This window comes from Temnothorax longispinosus, chromosome 3, assembly GCF_030848805.1.
Source record: "Temnothorax longispinosus isolate EJ_2023e chromosome 3, Tlon_JGU_v1, whole genome shotgun sequence".
NCBI lineage: Eukaryota > Metazoa > Arthropoda > Insecta > Hymenoptera > Formicidae > Temnothorax > Temnothorax longispinosus.
Genome location: NC_092360.1, coordinates 5,472,044 through 5,495,669, shown reverse-complemented (window position 1 = coordinate 5,495,669; position 23,626 = coordinate 5,472,044). Strand labels below are relative to the sequence as shown.

At 40.2% G+C, this 23,626-nt stretch overlaps 5 protein-coding genes across 10 annotated transcripts; 3 read left to right on the top strand and 2 right to left on the bottom strand.

The window, feature by feature from the left end:
• The first annotated feature begins 100 nt into the window (after positions 1 to 100).
• Positions 101 to 2,853, top strand: LOC139809912 (cilia- and flagella-associated protein 157). The gene is made up of 6 exons (XM_071773182.1): positions 101 to 425; positions 523 to 794; positions 881 to 1,034; positions 1,224 to 1,773; positions 2,215 to 2,352; positions 2,702 to 2,853. Exons 1-6 carry the CDS (start codon positions 304 to 306, stop codon positions 2,732 to 2,734), a joined length of 1,269 nt encoding a protein of 422 aa, XP_071629283.1. The 5' UTR covers positions 101 to 303; the 3' UTR covers positions 2,735 to 2,853.
• Positions 2,854 to 2,862: 9 nt separating this feature from the next.
• LOC139809913 (PI-PLC X domain-containing protein 3) lies at positions 2,863 to 5,868 on the top strand. The gene is made up of 2 exons (XM_071773183.1): positions 2,863 to 3,563; positions 4,124 to 5,868. Exons 1-2 carry the CDS (start codon positions 3,431 to 3,433, stop codon positions 4,984 to 4,986), a joined length of 996 nt encoding a protein of 331 aa, XP_071629284.1. The 5' UTR covers positions 2,863 to 3,430; the 3' UTR covers positions 4,987 to 5,868.
• LOC139809910 (PAT complex subunit CCDC47-like) lies at positions 5,754 to 9,070 on the bottom strand. 4 transcript variants are annotated; one of them, XM_071773179.1, is made up of 5 exons: positions 8,887 to 9,070; positions 8,495 to 8,686; positions 6,743 to 7,736; positions 6,428 to 6,599; positions 5,754 to 6,352 (listed from the first exon to the last, which is right to left on the bottom strand). In XM_071773179.1, the coding sequence occupies exons 3-5, from the start codon at positions 7,729 to 7,731 to the stop codon at positions 6,113 to 6,115; spliced, it is 1,401 nt and encodes a 466-aa protein (XP_071629280.1). In that variant the 5' UTR covers positions 7,732 to 7,736; positions 8,495 to 8,686; positions 8,887 to 9,070; the 3' UTR covers positions 5,754 to 6,112. The 4 variants fall into 4 exon arrangements, with proteins under 4 accessions (XP_071629280.1, XP_071629281.1, XP_071629282.1 ...); XM_071773180.1 differs by having other exon boundaries at positions 8,528 to 8,686; XM_071773181.1 differs by having other exon boundaries at positions 8,495 to 8,679.
• Positions 9,071 to 9,852: 782 nt separating this feature from the next.
• On the top strand, positions 9,853 to 15,389 carry Klp68d (kinesin-like protein 68D). Of its 2 annotated transcripts, none has more exons than XM_071773174.1 (2): positions 9,853 to 10,203; positions 12,940 to 15,389. In XM_071773174.1, the coding sequence occupies exon 2, from the start codon at positions 12,967 to 12,969 to the stop codon at positions 15,142 to 15,144; it is 2,178 nt and encodes a 725-aa protein (XP_071629275.1). In that variant the 5' UTR covers positions 9,853 to 10,203; positions 12,940 to 12,966; the 3' UTR covers positions 15,145 to 15,389. The 2 variants fall into 2 exon arrangements, with proteins under 2 accessions (XP_071629275.1, XP_071629276.1); XM_071773175.1 differs by lacking the exon at positions 9,853 to 10,203 and adding an exon at positions 10,237 to 10,385.
• Positions 15,390 to 15,615: 226 nt separating this feature from the next.
• On the bottom strand, positions 15,616 to 23,617 carry LOC139809904 (uncharacterized protein CG7065-like). 2 transcript variants are annotated; one of them, XM_071773166.1, is made up of 6 exons: positions 22,760 to 23,617; positions 21,089 to 21,206; positions 20,088 to 20,809; positions 19,829 to 19,929; positions 19,646 to 19,745; positions 15,616 to 19,353 (listed from the first exon to the last, which is right to left on the bottom strand). In XM_071773166.1, the coding sequence occupies exons 2-6, from the start codon at positions 21,164 to 21,166 to the stop codon at positions 16,590 to 16,592; spliced, it is 3,765 nt and encodes a 1,254-aa protein (XP_071629267.1). In that variant the 5' UTR covers positions 21,167 to 21,206; positions 22,760 to 23,617; the 3' UTR covers positions 15,616 to 16,589. The 2 variants fall into 2 exon arrangements, with proteins under 2 accessions (XP_071629267.1, XP_071629268.1); XM_071773167.1 differs by lacking the exon at positions 22,760 to 23,617 and adding an exon at positions 22,135 to 22,686.
• Between the last annotated feature and the right edge of the window lie 9 nt (positions 23,618 to 23,626).

Sequence of the window (23,626 nt, the reverse complement as noted above, 5' to 3'; positions counted from 1 at the left end):
ATACTCGTGCACTAATTATATACTTTTGTAGAAGATATATTTTGGTTTGTTATCTCTTTACTATGGCAACGGAGAGGAGATACAATTCATACAATAGATAAGTTGCATTGATGTTTGACGTTGTGTAGTGGACACAATGCAGTAATTCCGATCGAACTTAAAAATTTTCTCGACTCGATCTTTCATAAATTTCGATTTAACACGACATGCTTCTGATATAAATAATTTAAGATAAAGTAATAAAAAAAAATTGGGAGTGCATGCACAAAGAACAACGCATAACTAGCGTATAAAAGTAACAAGATGTTCAAAAAGAAGAAACGTGGAGGTGACAAGGAGAAGAAAGTACGGAAAAAAGTGGTGAACGAACGAGAAACGGTGTCTTATGAGCAACAAATTCTAGACAACAATAGACAACTGTCACGGTTTGTTTCATTAAGAATCGAAGCCCAACACTTTGCTTCTTACTTCCGTCTCTTGACTCGCGTTTAAATGACGTTATCCTCCCGATATTGCTTCAAGGCTACGCAGCCGAAATGAGGAGCTTGAAATCGAGGTAAAGAATTTGACGAAGAAGTTCGAGCAGCTAAAAGAGGACCGATCTGACATCGTGGCGCATTTGAAACGAGACTTGGAGGGCAAGATAGAAGAAGCACGCGAGCTGAACGAACGTTTATTGGCGATGGAAGAACTGAGAAAGCAGGAGCAAGCCGATTACAAAAAGAAAGAAAACGCAATGGAACAAGAGTACCATACTATGGAGAGCAACTTAAGCGCTGAAGTGAAACTCGCAGGTAATGCAAAATATTATCACAATACCAGGAGCGAAAAAGAAAATATGAATAAAGGAAAAATTGTGTTCTATTTACTTTTGCGTTAGCTGGGAAGCTGAACGCGTTGGAAGACTGGAGATTAGCCCGTTTGGATTTAATGCGTAAGTTCGAGGTGCAAGAAGAAGAAATGGCGAAACAGGAGGAATCGCACAAGACGACGCTATACGAAACGGAGAAATCAGTCATTGTTGCCAAGGCTAAGTAAACAGATCAATCAATAAAATATGTCCTTTATTATATTGTAAATGTCACATTTGAATAACAGCTACATGAAGTGTTTTCATAAGCCACGCGACATCTTTTAAGATTTATATATTTCGGAGATAATTCTTAATAAATTATTTAAATGTCATTTAATATATAATCAATCAAATAATCCTATATTTTTAGAATGCAAAAGGAGATGGAAGAACGATTGAGGCAGCTTGCTCGGGAATTCAAGGAAGCGACGAATATCCGTATAGCGGACGTGATGCACAACGCTGTCAGAAGAAATATCGCGCTGAATCACGAGCTAAATTCAATGTTGAAGGTCTGCCAGGACCTGGAAACGCGGAGCGCGGAGTGCAAGGAAACCGATCGTATGCTCAGGCTGCAGTGCGAGCTGCTCGAGGGCGAGGCCAGGATTGCGCAGGAGGATGCGACGAGGCACAGACGTGCGATGCACGAACTCGCTCAGGAGCACGTGGACACGATCCTCGAGTATGGGCGAATAGAACGCGAGAACGCGAAGCTCGGCAATTACGAGCAAGTCATGGATGAGTATAGGGCGAGATGCGTGGAGTCGGAGGAGAAGGTGAAGGTTCTCGAGCGACAATTGGAGGAGACCAAGCAAGCTCGGAAAAAGGTTCTGGAGGAAGTGCGGCAGAAATGCGAGGAATTTGATAAATTGAATAAGATCTTGAACGAAGCCAAACAGTGCGTTCTGGAAGCGTTACAGGTATCATCTCTTCATGCGAGATATATCTGAGATACGGAGAGTATATCCTTTCTCGATAGCATTACGACCCAAGTCGAGTCTTGGTCTCTTGGAGAAAACTTGCCCCATATATAGATCTTGGCTTATTCTTCCTAGTTTTGTTACAGTCGCAATTTTTATAGGAAGGGATTGTAATGTAAGCCTCTTGGATGTAGAGAGTACGGGGCCATAAATGTTTAAACGCGTGAAGTTGCATGAAGAAATTGAATTATTAATAATTCAACAATATATCATATTTGTATATATTTTATGTATTATTATTGAGCATTTATTAAATTATTATCTCAATAATTACAACGCGCGAATATTTAGATTACGCATCGCGAATGTGTTTCAATACATATGCAAGCTTAAAGCATTTATATCCTTGTGTGCATGATACAAAAAAGCAATTTTTTTCAGTTGCAAGAGCATGTCTGCACAAGCGACATATGTACTTCATGTTGTGCCGATCAGAAACAGAAGATTATTAATTCACTCCAGAATATACTCGAGAAGCATAACATTTCCAACATAATCGAAGACCATGATTCACATCAGGTAAAATACGTAATACAACGCCACGCAAATAAGAAATATATGCAACACAGCTGGAATAATTTTACATCGCTTCAGTATTATTTTTTCAACATAGGTTCCATTAATATTATTAGAAAAATTTACAATTAGAAAATTTCGAAAGATTTATGAGCAACACGTTCCGTAGTAGTTTGTCTTTTAATATTTGTATTTCTTGAATAAGTCGATAATTTTTTTATATATTATTTTTATATATATTATAAAATATTTAGATTCTTAAAAACAATACAGTAGAATGTGTGCTATTTTAATTAATATAGAAATAGTTCCTTAAAAATATCAAATAATATAGTACTACTTATAATTCTAGATGGAGAAATCCGAGCCTGAATCTTTGGAGTAATATTTCTTATCCTAACTTCCTTCATCCCGAAGAGTGTATAAAAAACGCACATACACGCGAAACAAAACTAATTGACTTTCGACCGATATTGGCATGCAGAAAGGCTAAAAAAACGCGGCCCAAATTGCCAAGATTCCCATACGTATATCGCGGTATACGTTCATAAAATTGATTACGTGATTAAAACCACGCGTGCGCGCAGAACAGCTAGAGCGCGCGTAGCGTTATTTATTATTCCGCTGGGAGAAGACTCGAAATCTCGCTGGCCCGATCTGAGCGATCTCGTCAAATCTCTATCGCTTCATTATCATCCGTCTGCGAAGTCTGCATCTCGCAAAAGCACAATCGCGTAAAAGATTTGCAAGGGAGCAAAAAAATTACGTTCCTTGTCGAAATGCGATTGCAGCTGATGCATGTACGTAGCCAGGAGCTGTATTCACCAGAGCGAGGTTACGCAGAACGAGTGTACGCTAGTCGCCTAGCGCGGTCGGGCTCGAAATCACCGTGGGAAAGTATATGAATGCCTACAAAGCGCCGACATTGTATCGAGGCAGTGCGCCATTTGTACTGTTACATGCAGGTAGACACCTGCGGTCACGCCTCGTGACTCTGTCGCGAGCTCAACAACATTCGGATTTCCTTGCATTTGTATATCTCCGATAGGAGATGTGCTCTGGAACGTAATTCGGACGCTATATGGAAAGTGGTGCAAAGGGAGAGAACATGGCGATATGGCCGGGCGCAGTTTTGACCGACGATCTGGAATTTTGGATGACTCGGTTTCCGGCGCCACTCAAGAATATACCCATAATTCATCTGGCGATACCCGGTACGTTTAAATCGGTCTTCGCATTTATGCTCGTGCCTGTAGAAATTGATTTACGTGAGAGATATTTTCAATATTGCTCGTTTCATGCTCTCATTAGATGAGACGTACTTGGACTTGATTAGCTTCGATAAAAGCAAGAATAATTGCAAGAATTTTTCAATTTTTATATTCATCTACAATTTTCAAGTTTGTTTTTTGAAAAATTTTCTAAATTTATTTTAAGAGCCAGTGTCGAAATTATTCTTTTATTCCATTTGTCAGAGTTGTTGAATTTTAAACTTTATATTTTATTTTACTTTTGTCATAATTTCATGAAACTCTCAAAGCTCTTTTTTAAATTTATAAATGTTGACTACAAAGCAGATCTATTTCTAGTAATAAAGAAATGAGTTTAAAAAGCGCAAGAGAACTTTAAAAACTTCATATGTATGAATTTCAATTTAATATGTGTTGTTTAACTGCAGTAGTAAGAGTGATCATGAATGAGTAATCAAACTATATTTAGCGTCAAGTATCCGCCCAGAATACTGACGATTGTGATACAAACTAATAACTTCCAGGTTCTCACGATACCATGACTTATACGATCGAGAGGCACAGCGACGTGGGGCCGGACGAACCTGCCTATATTCGAACGCTCGGCCGTTACTGCTCATTCGTTGCCAAGCCCATTATTTTAAATTGGTCTGTTACACAACGCGATGATATCAAGCAACAGCTTAACGGCGGAATCCGATATTTAGATCTGCGCGTTGCCACGAAGCCGAGAACCAATAATATATACTTCCTTCATGGTCTGTACGGCGCGGAAGTCAGCAAGCCGCTTCTGGACGTAGCCGATTGGCTCACCTCGCATGCGAACGAGATCGTTATCCTGGACTTCCAGCATTTCTATGCCTTCACGGATCAGGATCATCATCGTCTCGTAGATAGAATAATGCAGATTTTCCGCGGAAAATTGTGCCCAGTCTCATCCAGATTCGATCACGTAACGCTGCAATGGCTGGCCCTAAAGAGATATCAGGTGTTCGTGATTTACAGGAACGTTTACGCACGCAATTACCCGAATCTGTGGCCGTCCGGTCTCTGGCGTACCGTGTGGCCCGACACCGTCCGCGTGGACGAATTGATTGATTTCTTGAATGTCGAATTACAGGGCAGATCGTTGGACATCGCGTTCATATCGCAATGCCTCCTGACGCCGGATACGTCCTACGTCGTAAAACATTTGTGCGGTACCCTGCAAAGGGATCTGGTGCCTCGCTGTCAAAAAGCAATTCTCTCTTGGATAAATCAGAAACGTCCTGGCCGCGGCGGACTCAATATAGTTATAGCGGATTTTGTGTCGGATAACAACTTTCTGTTTTCCAAAACAGTCATCCAGAGTAATACAAAACTTCTGCACAGTCCGGAAGTTCCCTAGTTTAGCTTCTCTTCAGCTTCAGAATACAAATAACGCAAACTTATATTCAAATATTTTTATTTCTTTTAGTGAAGAAATAAAATTCAAAATTCTTTAAATTCAAAGTTGTTTAAAATATTTCTGATATACGATCGATATACTCACTTAGTGGCCATTAATTATTGTCCAAAATAAATTATTTAATACAAGCTAAAAATATTTAACTTCGCACTTGGCGTGTAAAGTCACAATAAAGTTAACATAAAAAAAATCAAATCAACATTTAAACTTAATACGTATATTTTTAAATAATTAATTTGTTGCTCTGACAATTATACATATTTATACTAAGTTATTGCTATTATATTATAATTATAGATATTTATGCTAAGCATATTATGGCACATTGCTTGGAAAACAGACGATTAATTATTACCATTATGTATAATAAATAATATATTTTTAAGCTTAAGTCCGATTTTTATACTTCCATTTATATGATGGATATAACAACATAAAAAGTATTAAACACATCCAAATAATATTATTATTGAATGAAATTACCATAATGTAAATTGTAAATTATGGAATTAGTGATGCATTTATCTCGAATGTAGAAAAAGAAAGTTTCTTGGAATGTTAGTATGGATCTCTTTTGGATGCTGTTTTAATATCTGTATGACAACGATTTTATGGCTATCTTATATATAGTATCAGTTCGTTGATATTAAAAAAGTAGTAAAAGATAGTATTAAAAAAAGGGTATGATAATATATCATGTATGTATATACAGTTTAAGCTAATTTTATTATTCTTGTTTCAACAGGGAATATCGTATATCTCTATGATATTTAAGTATGTAAGCTGGCAGTAGGGCAAATAAAATATACATCACACAACAAACTTACAATTCGCAGGATACTTTTTTTCACAGTCGTTTGTACTTTCTTTAATAAGTTCGATACTTCGTGTGAGAACACTGAGTGAATATATGAATCTCAATGAAGACATAAATTAGAGCATATTTCGTAGATAATTTGGACGAAGTACATTTTCCGATGTAATTACTTACGAATTTTCCCTTCCAAGTATGGAGTATTAGATTTGTTCCTTAAAATACGTAATCCATTCATTAATTCTGATTGTATCACAAAGCTTTTACTTTGAGTTGCTTCATTCTGGGGGCACGTTTTTTGGCCAATCTTCGTTGTTCTTTTTCTTCCCACTTCCGTTGTTTATCGGGATCCTCCTCTTGGAGAATTCTTTCCTGCTCGGCTCTCCGACGCTCCTCCCGTCTTTGTGCCGCAGCTTCGGCCCTTGCGGCGTGAGTTGTTTTCAAGAAGGCTTCCTCCACTTTGAGCCGATTTTTATCTGCTTTATTTTTACCCTGTACATAATAAAATTTATACAATTGTAATATTTCAAGAGCGTTTGTTTCACTCTGAAGCAAAGAGATACAGACCTCTTTAGATAACTTGAAACGTCGCAGCTTGTCGATTAAATAGAAAGCAAGTTGAAGTAAAGGTTTAAGTTTTTCTTGAGTCTCTGGATTACATGCGCGCCCTTTAAGACTTATATTCAGGCTCATCAACAATATTCTTTTAACCTCAGGCATTGTCAGCTGAGTAGTGTCTCTAGAATTAAACTAAATATTAGTATTGTTAATATTATTTATCGTGATTTGACATGAAAGAAGATATATACTCCTAAATATACAAATTCTTTATATTTATTTAAATCATTATTTAACATACACGGTTAATATATTTTTACTTACTCCTGTGGTTTGCGTCCACTGAATTGATCACTAATGTGAATGTACTCTATGTAAGGCGCAAACTTTGAGAAGGCTTGCTGAACTCTGGTGTCCAAGATAGCCGCCGTTGCTTCTGGAATCTCAGACATTACGTAAAAGCCTGATGGAAGACCGAACTTTTCTCCAGATCGTTTCTCCGGACAATACACGCTAATATCAGCCATGTCGCGTACCAAGTGCATCGCTAGCCGTTTCGTGGCAACTGCTAAAACGAAATTATCTACTTCGTCTTTTGAGAGCTCCACCTCTATGTGAACTTGATCGTTTTGCGGACGCACCAGTTGAGCCAATACAGCGACCAAGTCTTGCCTCTTTATTAATTTCAATTCGATAAGCATTGAGTCACAGCCGACACGTCCGGAACAGTACAAACTGTACTGTGATTCGCTCTGTCTTATGAAACCATTATCATTTGCGTTCTCATTCGATTTGCCCGAATGGCCGATGAGAGAAAAATTATCCAACAAAAGCTGCTTATGATCCGTTAGCCATTGCTCAACTATATGGGCATTTTTGGTACGTCCCACTATATAATTTATAAAGTATACCACCAGTCCAGTTATCATTAGTATTTCTAAATAATAACTGTCCCATCTCTCTCGCAGATGAAATGGGACTTTCGTAATGGTTAATGTGGAAGGTTCGTCATTTTTTGGACCAGAGCTACCTCCTGCAACGTCTAGTCCTTCAAATTCTTCCTCATCTTGAAAGTGATCAAATTCACTATCACCATCTGTAACCAGGACATCGTCCTCTTCGAAATCCTGATTTAACTCTTCTTCTTGAGGCAATTCTGGTACACGTTCAATGAGCACACTTGGTTTTTCCTCTTCGAAATCTTCAAATTCCGCAAACTCATTATCCTCAGGTACTTCTTCCTGGAAATGGGCTGTAACCCATAAATTAGTGGCGACCAATGTGATGTGTGCTATCACGATCCACAATTTCATGTTACCTGAAACAGTAAGCAGTAAAAAAGTATGTAACTATATTTTGTTGTATAATTGTAATTCAAACAAGCTTATCATATAGACGCACACAATTAATCCTTTTTCCATTAATCCCTCACTTTTAATCTCGTCAATATTTAATCTAAATTAACAATATTGTGCAATATTTTCAATCGTGAAAGCAAATGCATTAAATAATACATATATAGTAAGTATACTATTGTATAACATTAAAAAAGGTATATAAAAATAATACATGCTAGAGTTTTCTTTAAAACAGAACTCTAATACAGCATTTTTAATTGTAGAGAGATAAACTGATAGAATTAAAAATTGAAACCAGTAATTGAGTATTAATAATTTTACATAATTTATACGTTTATCTAAAGTATATTGAGGCAATGCATACAAGATAAGGAAATTGCCAATTCTGTTATTTTGTAATCAGCAGACCGAATGAACTGAATTAAACATTACTCTGTGGAGCAAACTCGTTATTTTTATAAGTGTACAATGCAAAAAATATACATTTATGAACTTGTAAAAATAAACGTTAAAAAGTTGACAATTTTGCTAGTTGCATGGCTCAATGATACGTATTCAGATCTCAGTGGCCATTTCCATCTGAAAGGAATTTACGTGAAATTTTCTGAAAGCACAGTTACAGTTATTAACGTTGTATTTAATTTTCAAAAGCTCGATTGTCGTGCAAGTTTACATCAGATGGTCATTATCTTGAAGAGATGTGTATCAGTGAACATACATACAACCAGATGAATTGTCAGTTTCTTCTCACAATATTTTTAACTTCAAATATGCACGTTCTTTTTGCACCATGTGCTAAAAATGACGTGTTCCTTCTGCAGAATAATGTTCAATTCGCCAGCTCTGTTTCTGTCCTTGCAAAATAACAGTCATTTAGTATTCAGCAATTTCCTGACTGTCAACCTGTATACTTAAAAGAGGATTAATTACTATTTTTCTGCCTGACGGATAGAATTCTTGTTTAATCTATTAAGTAAAATATGTGTTTATATATAAAATATGATGTTTATTGACAGCATGAAGTGCCGCAAATTGAAATACGGTCAGTGGCTAAATTTAGCGTGGTTAACCTATCGGGTATAGAATTCCATCTATGATACGACGTCTCACCAGTGAACGGAAGAGATTATTATATATAAAAATGTCGATTTCCCGTCATCAATCTCGATTATGAATGGTGTCCGATTAATTACGACAGACACTGCGTTAACGACCTCCTAACCGAAACGTAAGTAGATGACTCGCATATCACTGATCACTCCGCTTTACGCCACGAAAGTGCACGAAAGTGACGAAAGTCACCGTGTGCCTGACGTCACTTCCTCGAAACGGAGGATTGGCTGCATTCAGAAAACACGGTGATTTGCTCAGCGGAAACCGATCGGAAAATTTAGAAATATATCTTTGTAGAATGTAGAATGAAAGAATATATAATTTTCTCCAGGTGTTTAATTAAAAATTAAATTAAGGTTAAAAATGGTTATATAAAAATATATAGGTAACCATTATTCAAAAATTTTTCATGGTATATAAGAAACGAAATCTTGCAATGTTTCATGGTAAAAGATAATTTTTTTAAATTATTGCACGTATATTACGATAAAAATGCGTTTGATAAATTACATTTTTGAAACATAAATTTACATGTTATTCCCTAATGATCCTACGGAATTTTTATTTATATGTATACGCGTACGTATGTATATACACACATTACATATATGTACATACATCGAAATACGCGTGGCGCAAAGAAATTATATATGGAAAGGTAAAAATCACAGTGGTGTAAGTCAAATTTTTTAAAATATTTGACTTACACCACTGTATGGTTTTTACCCCTCCAATCTCTATACATAAATAGAAACGCGTCCGTCGTGAAGTCCGACGCGAATCAGAGAGATCGACCGGCGCGGCGCGGCGGGCTTGACGTTGAGTCGATAAAGTAGAATTCGCTCGACGCTCGGCGCGCCAGACTCGACTTTCCCGACTCGTCTCGCCGCGTTCGATGACGGGGGCGAGATATCGATTTCGCGACGGTCCCCCCACCCCCCACGGCCCCACTCCCCAGCCCCAGAGCCCGGCGTCGCGCGGCGAGAGACTGCCGCTCGCGCACGTCTGACATTCATGATTCACGCCGTTCCTACGGTGCCTCGTCTCCTTGTCTCCTTCCCTGTCAGAGACATGCGACGCGATCGCTTTCGCGTAGCGCGAGTGCCGTGAAGTGAGAACGATCGCGGGTGTGCCGGTTTAAAACGCTTCTCGATCCGCAATTCTGCCGACTCCGGTCTCCCGGCGCGGGCCCCGTCGCTGCGCGAGAATCAATATGCGGGGAAGAACGACGGCGAGAGCCGTTGACAACAAATCCTTGGGCTAAACAATGGATCAATACCGATACCTCACGGCGGTGGGCAACACGTAGAAACGGTAATGAATCCAACGCGAACACGATCTCTTACGCCTTACAGTCCGCGCCCGACCGGCGGGCACGGAAAAGTAAATCCTTGAAAGAAGTCCTCGTCGCGCTTCTTCCCTCTTGATGCGACGTGACGTGACGCGCACGTACGTACGCGTGTACATTCTGTAACGTTTAACCCTTAACCGTACGGGTAAGTACACAGTACACGAACTTGATAACCCGCCTTGCGTCTTAGCGCAGCGCATAAAAAAAGAGTTCTGTGATTATTTTCTCGTGGTTATTTAATTTTCGAATTTATGGAGTGTTCCTTGCGTCGCTGCAATCCTACACAAGTTCTCGATCTCGAGGAGAAATTGAAAAATAAATTTTGATACGTAGCTTTTATTTTTTTCTTGTTACAGATATTTTATAAAGTTGTGTTTAAATTATTGACAGGCCTTGCGTCTTATTGTTAGCACAGCGCATAAAAAAGAGGCGTTTTCACGATTATTTTCTCGTGGGTATTTAATTTTCAAATTTATGGGGTTTCTTGCATCGCTACAATTCCATATAAGTTCTCGATGGAAGAAAAATTGAAAAATAAATACAGATGTGCTTTAACATCAAAATTGATACGTAGCTTATATATTTTTCTTGTTACAGATATTCTATAAAGTTGTGTTTAAATTATTGACAGGCCTTACGTCTTAGCACAGCGCATAAAAAAAGATGGTTTCATGATTATTTTATTTTCGAATTTACAAGGTAGTTCCCCCTTGCGTCGCTGTACTTTCGTATAAATTCTCGATCGACAAGGAGTTGAAAAATAAATACAGACATGTACCTTAATATTAAATTTGATACGTAGCTTTTAAAATGTACTCTATAAAGCTATGTTTAAATTATTGATAGGCCTTGCGTCTTAACACAGCGCATAAAAAGAAAGATGATTTTACAATTATTTTCTCGTGATTATTTTATTTTCAAATTTGTAGCGTAACTTTTGCAATTCCATATACTTGAGTTTTCAATCGACAAGAAATTGAAAGAAATAAACGCGGATATGTGCCTTGATAAGTATTAAATTCGACATTTGATATGTAGCGTTTACTTTTTTCTTATTATATTTTATAACTTTATATTCTACAAAGTTATGTTTAAATGATTTGGTCAGATAAACTTTTGTAGATGAAATATTTCAAAATAAATAGCGACTTAAGATAAACACTCTATATAATGTCATCGAGCCTTTTTTCGTAGCTGAACTGACGATTTATTTTGAATTTTAACTTTATATTCCGTTATTTCGATTGATACCATTCCAAATGGAATGCAGTTGGAATGCATTTAAAATGAAACCGGAAAATGTGGTCGATACCGCCTTACAGGCCAGGGCTTTACAATCCATTTTCAATCAATAGAATATAAAATCTACTCTCGCACTTCTGTTTTTTTTTCTAGAAATGAGAGAGAGAGAGAGAGAGAAGTTCGAAAAATAATATTGTATAATAAAAATTCGCAAAGTATTGTGTAATTAAGATTAGTAATGAAGCAATTAAATATAAATAAAAAAGTAATCAAAATCTTATGATATAACGTAACGATTAATATTGCATAGGGCATGACTTTCATTTGACTAGTGACTAGTGCATTTTCATGCCAAGTTTTATCGATTCTGAATGTCGTGCGAGCATGGCGACGAAGTTTCACGAAAGTAACATCGAGCAATCGGGCCACGATGAGTTGATTAAAGAACAAGATTGTGCTATTTAGGTATATATCTATGTGACGATGCGTATAAAATTCCTTTAATTCATTTATTGCTTCAAGTTTCGGTGACACAATCGCTATTCCTTTTAATTTGGTTTTAATTAAAATTCTACCATTCGCAGAAAACGTCTAATTTAATCTCATTTGTTATACGCTATTTTCAAAGATTTCTTTCGATCTTCAATATAGATAATTGGATGCAATTTTGCAATGTGGAATCAACTCTAAAACCTTACTTTTTCGCTAGAGGAAATTCCACGAAACATTAAAAGTAAAATTGCTCAAATTTAATGACCGAATTGTAATCCTCCTCAAATATAGTTCCATATATAAGCGTCTTTAGAAAATCTTCTATCCACATGAAGTGCACTTTGCAATATAAAACTAAAAATCACGAAAAAGGTGCTTGGTTCCTTATTGCGTAACTGTGTCCAATTAAATTCGTTAGAAAGACCGATCATCATGTGAAAAATTGATCACGTTTACATTGCTGTTTAAGAATTTACAGAATCATGAAAAGCGAAAAGACTGTCATATTAAAAAAGAAGTATTTTCATTACAAATTACAATCGGTTTAAAGAATTTATAAATTGCGATATTATCTTTCAATGACATTATGAGATCCTATTAACATTGTAAATGCATCATTTGTAAGAAGAAAATTTTAGACCAAAATATATTCATTATATATTCAAATTTGAAGTAAAAGCAATTTTGCATTCATATGCTGATTTTTTTGCAAGAAATATATAATTAATAATTAATAATTATAATGAAAATAGCGTAGTCTTAAATTATTATCTGTATACAAGGCTAGAATATCGAGATCTTAAGGTAACAGGTATATGTGTCGACTTCAATTTTGCAAGAGGTAGTTATTAAAAAAAAAAAAAAAGATCAAAATATCAATTCCTTAAATATTAAAATATGAGAGCCAGTTGAAACAAGCAAATTCGGTCAGGATCAAGTATGATAGATAAATTCACGTTTTGCAGACGAGAGCCGTGTACTTGATCGCCGGTATGGAGAAATTGGACAACCAGCAGAAAACCTGGAAGAAGAAGAGCATGAAGTCGAGTGCAGTCGCCGATGTGCCGACGCAGTGCGTGCAGGTGGTCGTGCGATGCCGACCGATGGACGAGCGGGAGATCGCTCGCGGTTATAGCCGCGTGGTCGACGTGATCCCGTCTAGAGGCGTGGTAGAGGTGCGGCATCCGCGTGACGATCCGTCCAGCGAGACCGTCAAGGTGTTCACCTTCGACGCGGTGTACGACTGGAACTCCAGCCAGCAGGAGCTATACGAGGAGACGGTCAGGCCCCTGGTGTCCTCGATACTCGATGGGTTCAACGGCACTATCTTCGCCTACGGGCAGACCGGCACCGGAAAGACGTACACCATGGAGGGCTCCAAGATGGATCACGAAAGGCGCGGCGTCATCCCGCGCTCCTTCGAGCACATATTCAACCACATCGGCAGGTCGGAGAACATGCAGTATCTGGTGAGGGCCAGCTATCTGGAGATTTATCAGGAGGAGATACGCGACCTGCTGCATCCGGATCAGAGTCTGCGCTTCGAGCTGAAGGAGAAGCCGGATATCGGAGTGTACGTCAAAGACCTGTCGACCGCCGTTTGCAAGAGCGCGGCGGAGATACAGCATCTAATGAACGTGGGCAATCAAAACAGGACGATCGGTGCGACGAACATGAACGAGCACAGTTCGCGGTCGCACGCGATCTTTCTCATCACTATTGAGATGGGCGGTATCGGTGACAACGGTGGTATCAGAGTGGGACGCTTAAATCTAGTCGATCTCGCGGGTAGCGAGAGACAAAGCAAAACCGGATCGTCGGGGGAGAGATTGAAGGAGGCAAGCAAGATTAATCTGAGCTTATCGGCCTTGGGTAACGTGATCTCGGCGTTGGTGGACGGTAAAACCACGCACGTGCCATATCGAGACTCTAAGCTCACGAGATTGCTGCAAGACTCTTTAGGTGGTAATTCGAAGACGATCATGGTAGCGAATATCGGGCCGGCCAGCTACAACTATGACGAGACTTTGACGACTCTGCGTTACGCTAGCCGTGCTAAGAATATCAAGAACAAGCCTAGGATTAACGAGGATCCGAAGGATGCTTTATTGAGGCAATATCAGGAAGAGATAGGTCGATTGAAGGAAAAACTCGCGCTGAAAGGTGGGGTGCCACGAAAGAAGAAAAAGTCGAAAAGGAAAAAGGAGGGCGAGACAATCGATTCGGAATCCGAGGACGATAGTCGGAGCGAAGACAATAAGGTATCCGAGACCGACAAGAAACTCATAGCGGAGCAGTTGAAGGCCGAGAAGCAGGAGACGGAGAATCTCGTCCAAAGAATAAAGGATTTGGAGAGCAAGATGCTCTGCGGCGGTAAGAATATAATTGATCACACGAACGAACAGCAAAGGGCATTGGAGCAAAAGGCGGCCGAGATCGCAGAACGTAAGAGGCGTGAGGTCGAGATGCAGCAGAAGTTGGAGGACGAAGAGTTGACGATGGTCGGCGTGAGGGAGACCTATACCACGTTGCAGCAGGAGGTGGATGTCAAGTCCAGGAAGTTGCGAAAGTGCTTCACCAAGCTGCAGGCTCTAAAACAAGAGTTAGAGGATGTGACCAGTGACTACAACAGGGACAGACGAGATTTGGAGCAGGAGCAGCACGAATTGATGAAGGAGCTCAAGCTCAAGTACCTCATAATCGAGAACTTCATTCCCGAAGAAGAGAAGACGAAGATCCTATCCAGAATTCATCTGGATGAAGAAGAGGATTGCTGGATCGTGAAAGATCCCGATCCGTCGAGCATAGATGCCATCAAGCGACCGACTTCCGTGCCGGGTGCGCGCAGACCGGTCTCGGAGTACGCGCGGATCGCGCTCGCGATGGGACGAGGATGCCGTTACGCGGGCGAGAACATTTTGAACCTGGATCTCGACATGCCGGCACGGACGACCTTGGATTATCAGGGACCCGCGATCGCGCCAACGATTCAAGCTGTTCTGGAGGAGGCTCTGCGCGACGAGGGCGACATAGACGTCGACGCTTCGAGCACGAGGCTGAGAAGCAAGTCGCGTTTGCAGTCGGCGCGAGTTAGGCCGAAGAGCGTCACCAAGATACAGCAGATCCCGGCACCGGTTTACCCCAAAACCAGAGGCCTCGTACCGAAGTAAATGAAATCGTTGAAACCCCGACCGACGCGCTTGTTTTTTTCGCTTGTAAAGGGGAATGTACATATTGTATGAACCGCATCCTGTGCTTTATTTAATTCTTCGCGGTTACCTCGAGTTACACGGACGGAAAGAACGGAATATGTCTGCAATTCTCTAGTCATTGTGCAATGCGTAAATATATGATATCGCTACGTCGAGCATGTAACTGTTGTAATAATACAGTATAAAATAGCTCTTGAAATTTCCCCCAGTTGAAAATCTCTTCCCTGATTTCTCTGCATTGTAAGGACTATTTTAAAAAGAACGGTATATGTATTTGGTAAGATACATTATTTTTAATTTATTTCGTTAATTTTATTTTATTTTTTTGTTAGCCGATCAATTATGTTTATCAATTATCTTTATGGAAACAGAATAAATCTTCAAAATTCGTATTATTTTAAATTAATGGAAAATATATTACAATTAATGTGCTATTCTTGTGACATATTTATTCAACAATTACACTTTGATTATAGTAAATGTCAAATGTCCTGAATATCGCCGGTGTGAAGTATTCTAAAACGCCTTTTACACGATAATTGCGATCTGCTTTATTAAATATCGCAATTTCTATACGACAAAAGCGGTGGTGATTATTACTTATCAAATATATTACAAATAGTAAAATCACGTTGTGACGATGCACACGATCTGGCGATTAGTCTGTTTATTTTACTTACTTTCGTTTGGTCGAAGTCGCACGATGTATGTAACAACGACACACATTCACTTCGTGCATGTACAATTCACTCAAACGCGACGTACATTCGGTCGATATACACAGCTTATAAGACTTTCACTGACACGCACCCGCGCATACATGAAAACTCACGCAAAAACGAATGCGAGTTACGAATGAAAAAGACGCTGGAAATACGGGTAAAAAAAGAAAATTTCGGACATTACATGTTTATAACGTACAATTGACACGCTCTCGCGAGTTGTCATACATCGAAACGAGATTCTCTATCCCATTTGAAAATGACAAACTCGAATATAACAATATATGGTTGTTTTTTTTTACTCATCGCATGTGGAGATATCAATAGATGCGTTTCGTTTGTAGGAATAAATAAAGATATTTACATGCGCAGAGAAGGCGAAACATTTGGAATTACAAATTCTTAAGTACAACTTTTCTGATAAACACTACGGAAGCACTTGCGTAAATAGAACGAAAAGTGCTGTGCAATTATTGTTAGCCAATTACGAAATAAAATCTGATCCATTTCGTTAAAAATACATAAAGCGTGAATAGAAACGAGGGAGTTAAGAATTTGACATCTGCGCACAGAAAGAGAACGGGACTTAGGACTTTGTTCAAGTTCGTAGAAACCTGACGCGCCGCAATGCGGATGTTCATTCGCATCAAGAGGTCACCGATGAACCGAAGGACGTTTTACTCAATAAAATCGCTGTTGCTGCATGTAAGGATCGTATTGCTGCGATGGGGGTTGCTGAACGTAATTTGGCGGAGGTACGGCTTGCGGTGCACCGTAAGAGCCGTAAGTTTGCTGAGGATACTGATTCGGCGGTCCGCCGTATTGACCTGGATTAACCGGATTGCTGTAACCCTGATAATTGTAACCATTGTCCATGTATCCAGGATTATTAGGAAACATTTGCGGTTGCGGTTGATAATTTGGAAACTGTTGATTCGACATATTAGGATAGGTCATCGGCTGTTCCTGCGGCCGCGGCTGATTATTCTGGAGAAAACCTTGATTGTAGAAGGTCGGCATTGCCCCAGGTGGCGCCGGCTCGGCGGAACTTGCTACCGGCTCGATTTTTTCGCCACCCAGACTCAACGATTTCGGAACGTATTTGTTCGGCAAGTCGCACATAATGTTCGCAATCAGACGTTTAGTTTCATTCAGTATCGCGTTCGGATCATTCGTTTTCGCAGTTTCCTTTTGCCTCGATATCGGTGATCGCGATCTCGACTTTGCTCTTGATCGCGATCTCGATCTCGATCGTGACTGTGATCGCGATTGAGACCACGATGTCGGCGACTTGGAAAACGTACGGGACTTCTTCGCTTTTTCATTTTCACTTACATTCTTACTCGCTGCCTTGAAGACATCTTCGTATGTATAGTCGTCATCGTCATCAGATAGGTCTATCGTTTTGATCTTAGTTTTGTCTTCGCTATCCTTCTTCGTTTGTAACTCATCGTCCTCGTCGTTCGCGAACATGTCCACTTTAGGTTTCCATTTATCTTCATCGTCTGTTGGATTCTGAATGCCTTTACGAGTGGAAAACGGGGATATGCTCTTCCTGCCTTTGCCAATGGACATTTCGACCTCGGGGCTCGGTGATTTTCCGCTTCCCAATACCGGTAATGATGGCGACGGTAATGTCATGCCGAGATTAACGAAGTCTCTCAATTTCTCTACTCGGGTCGGGTCACTCGCCTCAAGCTTCTTCAGAGAATTTATGAGACTGTGTTGCTCCTGTGTGCTCAGATCCTTAAACTTTTGCAACTTTATTTTCAGATCGTGGTCCGATAAATCCTCGACTTTTGCCGCCTGAGGCTGAGCAGACTCGACCGAAATAGTTATTGTTGGTTTGGCAGGCTCTGTTGCTGGAGGAGCGACAGTGCCGCAATTCGCTAGACCTTTGACGAAATCGGCAGTGGTGACAGGTTTATCGGAGTGTTTTGACGCCTCTGCCATGCCGACTACAGCGTTAATGAGAGTTTCTAATTCTTCCTGCGAGACATTTGTTCTACCTTGCGCGACGAGGGCCGCGGCGATCTGCTGAGCGATAGCGACTTTGTCAACTGTGCCGACACCTGGCACGCTCACCGGTTCAGATTTAATGACCGGTGTAGTAATTTCCACCGGTCTTGAATATGTGGTCCGATTGATGTAACTCGTCGTAGGTTTACATGCTTCCAGAAGTTCTCGTTCCTTTTTTTTCTTCTCCTCTTCTAGCTTCTTCTTGCTCTCAGAAGCCCTATGTAGCAATTTAGCGATATTCTGTATAGCGGTTTTAGTGGCTGTAACCGCCATTTTTTCCACCATGCCCGCAAACAGTTGACCCTTGAGCTTTTCTTTAACGGTCTCGAACAGGACGCTCACTTCTTCGTCGTATAGCAATTCTTCGGCAGAATTTGGCTTTGCTTTCTCAGCCGCTAAGGCTTTCGACAAAAGCGATACTATTTTAGGACCAAGGGAGCCTAGCTGTCCCTCAAGCGCTGTGAGTAATCGCAATAAACCGACGACTTCGAGATCTTCTGTCAATACCTCTTCCGTGACAGGCGATGGGGTAGGTGATTTATCTTTTACAGGATACGGAGTCGCGTAATATATCGGCCTAGTACGCGATGGATAACTATGGCTGTATACGCTTCCTCTTCCGCGCGAATACGAGGAATATACGTAATCTCGTTCTCTGGGTTCGTGACGGTCATAATAGTCAGGCTTGATCGTTTTCGTACCGACGTACTCTACTTCATCGTCGCTTTCCATGCGATGCCTGCTGCGCTTCGTAGGGGAACGATCTCGTTCTCGTTCCCGCTCCCGCTCTCGTTCTCGCTCTCGCTCTCGCCTCGGTGGGATCCACTTCTCTGGCGGTTTATCTTCAGGTAATTCCAGTCTCTTTCTAATCTCTTCTTTTCGTTGCTGAAGCTGCTCATTGTGAATCTCGCGCATCCGCTTGTTCCAAAACTCAATCCACTCCGGCTTGAAGTCGTGCTTGCTTGGATCGTTACCTTCGGCCTGGAGCTCCTTGTATCGTCTGTTCCAGAATTTCTTCCACTCGTCTGGATAAGACGGATGCTTTTCGGGATTCTTCTCGTGGAACTTCAAAGCACGATCTAACGTTTCCTCGGCACGTCTAATCTGCTCGCGGTATTTATCCCACTTGTCGCGTTCCCTAAGAGGCTGTAAAGACCGCGATCGTGATCGCGACCGGCGCGAGTGTCGCACGCTACTACGATACTTTCCTGTGTTTTTCTCGACAGAACTTTTTCTTTTACTCCGACTCGGTGAGCGAGATCTTGAACGGGACGGCGATGGGCTGCTAGATATGCTCGAAAGTGATGAAAGCGACTTGGTATCATCCGAGGGTCGTTTTGGTGACTTTTGTACGGTTTCCTCGAGCTTCGGTGAGGTTTTACGAAGGTTCATTTTATCCTTGTTAACTATACGCATTTTGAAACCCCTAAAATGAGAACGATAATTCCAAAGTTCAAAGATATTCATATCCAAAAATTATAATTCTAACAGAAAATAATGACAAAATAAAAATGTACTATTATCATCTATTCTGTTAGTTTATAGATATAAAAATAATAATCAAGGAAAAATAATCAAACTTGGATATAAATTAGATTATTGAACTAATGAAAAATGCTTAAATTTTATTTAGAAATAATAAGTTAAAACATTATCCAAAATTTGTGGAAGTTACCCTTATCAATCGTATTTTTGATTTCACTGCTTTATCTACTTACGATTTGGTGATTTCTCCTTTAGATTCTAATTTTTTAGGCGACTTTTCCTTTTTCTTCTCTTCTTTTTTACTTTTATCGTCAATCTTTTTATCAGGGGAATCTTGATGGAGATTAATAATTTTAAAATTTAATTATTTATTATCGCTTCAGAAACAGTCATATAAAGTAAATGTTGGTACTCACCTTTCTTTTTAACATTACCAATTATTTCTGCCATTTTTTCCTCAAAATTTGTTACCCATCGTATATCGTAAACTTCCATAAATGTACATTCTGACGTTTCTCTGTATATAGGAAACAGTCAAATTGATTTTCATATGACAAAGTCAAATAAAAAAATTAAATGACTAAAAAATTGCAACATTGAACGTAAGTCATAAACTGAGAAGATCAATTTTGATCAACGACAATAATATTGGTTGAATACTTTATTTTGACTTACCTAAAATGAACATCCTGATATACTCTCTTGATATATTGCATCTTATTTTTTTCAAACTGAGCCTTGTCTACCAATTGCGGCTTCATTCTTCCGAACTTTTCTTCGATTCTCTTCGCCACTAACACCGATATTTCATTGGCCCCGCGCTTATAGTTAGGGGTACGCGGTAACTCCGTAATTGCTCGCGATATAGTTGGAAAATGTCTATTCAGATACGTGATTCGGTGATTGTAACTGGTAATGTGGGCCATTACTGTGCGCGGATCGCCACGCTTGTCGCACAAAACACACGTGTAACTCGGTTCGCAGGAGTCGTTGTCCACCAACTCCAGTAGGTATTCGAGGCCGACGAGCGGCGAGCTCTGGTGACGATCTAAGCTCATCTGTATCGACGTGGTCCGCGTTATCTGATCTTCCATACCAGGTGGTACTGGCTCACCAGGCGCCAGGGTATCGCTGATAGTGGCGGATTGCACTGGCGCGATCATCTTGGCCACATCCGGTCGTTTCGACCACAGCATAACCGGATATGGCCATTCGTCCAGTTTCATTTTGTGACGATTACACAAGTTATGACTTATCAATTTATGGGCCCCGAATAAGGCAACGTTACAGATATGACACCATATATCACCATCTTCGGTCTCGGAGTAGACAGGTCTCAATGCGCCGTCTTCAGCGGTGACGCTGCATCGCATTATTCGCTTCCGATCATATTCTTCCTATGAAACATAAACGATTCATGAGGCGAATGGATGATCTTCCGTTGGCGAATGCTAATTTCAAAAATATCCGTGACGGTCCATATATCATTTTTGCGAAGAATGGAATGTTAAATCTGTATCGTAGATGCGTAAAAAAATAAATTATTTTGAATCTGGACTTGCATATTTGACAAGTTGTGTATCTGTTTACAATTACTGTACGCACTATTGATAATAATTCATGGCAATTGGGCGTTTCTGTTAGCCCTATCAGCACTATCCTCTGTTTTTTTTTACCTTTCCCTTTTCCTTATCCTCTTCTGCTAAGTGAGAAGGATTACGTCCCTCTATATCAAGATCATCAAAGTTCTGCATGGTACGGCCGTAACAGTGGATACACGGTCAGCAATATTTTCTGAAAATATCAAAATCTTATAAGGCCAAAAAAGGGGATGATCATAGTACATCAAGGTTGGCACAAAATTGCAATTGCATTTTTCGCTTACGAGAGGTAAGCAGAGCAGAGTAAAGTGAAAGTCTCTAAGACTCGCGAAGGTAACTTTTTTTTTTCTTCATCGCTATACAGAAAGAGCACATTGTTGGAAGAAAAACGACGCACCAATGAGCGTAAGCAAATGTTACATTCACAGACAACTGTGGATTTTTATCTGTGAATATATAAATTTCACGTATTGCATCAGCCAACCCTGTAGTAGCGGTTTTCTGCTAGCGTATCAATCCTTGTTAATCATTGTAGTTTAGTTTGAAAATTTGAATTGGCCGTACTTACTTACCATTCATTATTGCCGCATGCGCTAACAACCTAATATCTGACCGATATACAAGTATTTGCGGTACCGTGTGCAATCCAATGTGTAAACACAAATTACGTATATATGCATCAAAGGTAGATGTCATACTTAACTTTGGAGGTATATAACGAAACTACGAGTTCGTGTTCCATGTGCACACGCGCCCAGAGAGAAAGAGACACGTGGCACAAAGTGGAATACGTCATTTGAAAATGCAATATCTTCAAATGAGGTTCATAAATATGCCTCAAAAGATTTTACGATTCTATTGTAACGATTGTATTGTACATACAGTACAGAATAAACAGAAGCTGCATAAACGGCTAAACTGCATTAATGCTTACAACAAACGTAAAGTATAATTTTCTTTTTTTTTCTTTAAATACGCGCGTAAGATGACAAAGTTACAATGTTTCTCGTATACTTAGGGAAAGTAAGGCGCTTCATCTTTTGGCGCGCTTACGCTCGCTAAGAGTAATCGCTGTTTACTACCTTGCCGGAGTATTTGCGAGTATTCCTCCGGCTACTTACCAACCGCGAAAGAGACAGAGAGAGAGTGAGAGAGAGAGTGAGAGAGATCTCGAGATCCCGAGAACCGTTCCACTACGAACAAAACCACCAATAAAACCACCAGGAACAAACTTAAACTGAACTGATCCTCCAAATGATCGGAGCCACAGGCGGGGCGAAGTTAAGACGCTGTTAACTTCGCCAAATCGACTGGACAATCGACGGGATATAATCGACCGGGATATACCGCGGGTGCTGTCGGTCGTTCGCGCGAGTACATCCTTTAAACCGGCACTCGTCCCCGAACGGACGACGCGACGACGGACCGAGATCGCGCGTCAATCATCGTACAATCGAACGGGGGAGAGAAAGAGAGAGAGAGAGAAAGAGAGCGGATGGGGAGGTTAGACGCGACGGCGAACGTTTTTATGCCACGACGCGCGGACTGGCGTGGCGGCGCTCGTTTTTTCGACGCGACGCTACGAAGGCGAGAGAATATGAACACTTTTCCCCCTGAAAATCGAGAGAGTACACCGTACACCTCGTCCGCCTCGCGCCATCTCCGGACACCGTGTATACCGTGCGATCGTTGATGACTTCTCGTCCTCGTTTCTCACGTCCCGGCGTCCGACGGAGGTTGACTTACCTAATTGCCGGTTCGTCGCCGATCGCACAGCGAGCTCGCCCGCGTGTCGTAAGTCCGATTATCTTTCAATCTCGTTTACGAAAATGACGAAACAGCTTCCTCACGGTCATGGTGCGGGCCGTATGTACGGCTACGTATTTAATGTATTTTATGTATGTGATGATGATGATGTGCGTTAACGCCGTTAACTGTGCGTGAGTCGTGACAGTCACAGAACCATGGAAGAATCGGACGGTGCGCCTTTTTACACTGTGGTCAAACATCGAAATATAATCGGCGAATCGGGCGAATGATCGATTGACGGTAATTCAGTAAAAATGTATCGTCAATAAAACAGATTTGTATATTAACGTACGTCGATAAGGCAGGATGATACGAGTTGGTTGCATAAAAGCAGGAGTAAATAGTTAGTGTGGATCTGGTAGGGCAAGGGTGATTTTCGGAAGCACTACACTTCTTGCTGAGTACAAAAACTTTATTTATACAAAAAATCGCTTTAACTGATATCGCGAGGCGTACCGGTAGGAAATCTTACGTGAGACGGACTACTTTCGCGTTGCGTACCGCTCGGAATCTTTGGTAAGACTAACTGTGAGTAAAAATATGTATATGTATATTAGAGGTAAAGAATTGTATCTCCAGTTTTTGTCTAAATTAATTTTAATATTTTTTCCAATATATCAGGATGAGTTTAAATTACATAATGGTAAAATGTCTTACGTCCATTATTACTAGTTCCTAAGATACAATGTCTGGAAAAAGTCGTGTTGGAAATTTTTATACAAATAAATAAGCTATCCTGTCATTTTTTCTAAATTCTTAATAATAGAAATACAATTCTTTAAGATACCTCTAATAAGGTACAGA

Bases quoted from the DNA above. Each gene is read 5' to 3' on its own strand.
- LOC139809913 (XM_071773183.1), top strand. From the start codon at position 3,431: ATGGAAAGTGGTGCAAAGGGAGAGAACATGGCGATATGGCCGGGCGCA. The intron at 3,564-4,123 runs GTACGTTTAAAT...AATAACTTCCAG, and splicing joins AATTCATCTGGCGATACCCG to GTTCTCACGATACCATGACT.
- Klp68d (XM_071773174.1), top strand. From the start codon at position 12,967: ATGGAGAAATTGGACAACCAGCAGAAAACCTGGAAGAAGAAGAGCATG.
- LOC139809910 (XM_071773179.1), bottom strand. From the start codon at position 7,731: ATGAAATTGTGGATCGTGATAGCACACATCACATTGGTCGCCACTAAT. The intron at 6,600-6,742 runs GTAAGTAAAAAT...GTTTAATTCTAG, and splicing joins AGTGGACGCAAACCACAGGA to AGACACTACTCAGCTGACAA. The intron at 6,353-6,427 runs GTCTGTATCTCT...TATTATGTACAG, and splicing joins GTTTCAAGTTATCTAAAGAG to GGTAAAAATAAAGCAGATAA.
- LOC139809912 (XM_071773182.1), top strand. From the start codon at position 304: ATGTTCAAAAAGAAGAAACGTGGAGGTGACAAGGAGAAGAAAGTACGG. The intron at 426-522 runs GTTTGTTTCATT...TATTGCTTCAAG, and splicing joins AACAATAGACAACTGTCACG to GCTACGCAGCCGAAATGAGG. The intron at 1,774-2,214 runs GTATCATCTCTT...AATTTTTTTCAG, and splicing joins GCGTTCTGGAAGCGTTACAG to TTGCAAGAGCATGTCTGCAC.
- LOC139809904 (XM_071773166.1), bottom strand. From the start codon at position 21,166: ATGCAGAACTTTGATGATCTTGATATAGAGGGACGTAATCCTTCTCAC. The intron at 20,810-21,088 runs GTAAAAAAAAAC...TATGTTTCATAG, and splicing joins AGGATAAGGAAAAGGGAAAG to GAAGAATATGATCGGAAGCG. The intron at 19,930-20,087 runs GTAAGTCAAAAT...TCCTATATACAG, and splicing joins TATCAGGATGTTCATTTTAG to AGAAACGTCAGAATGTACAT.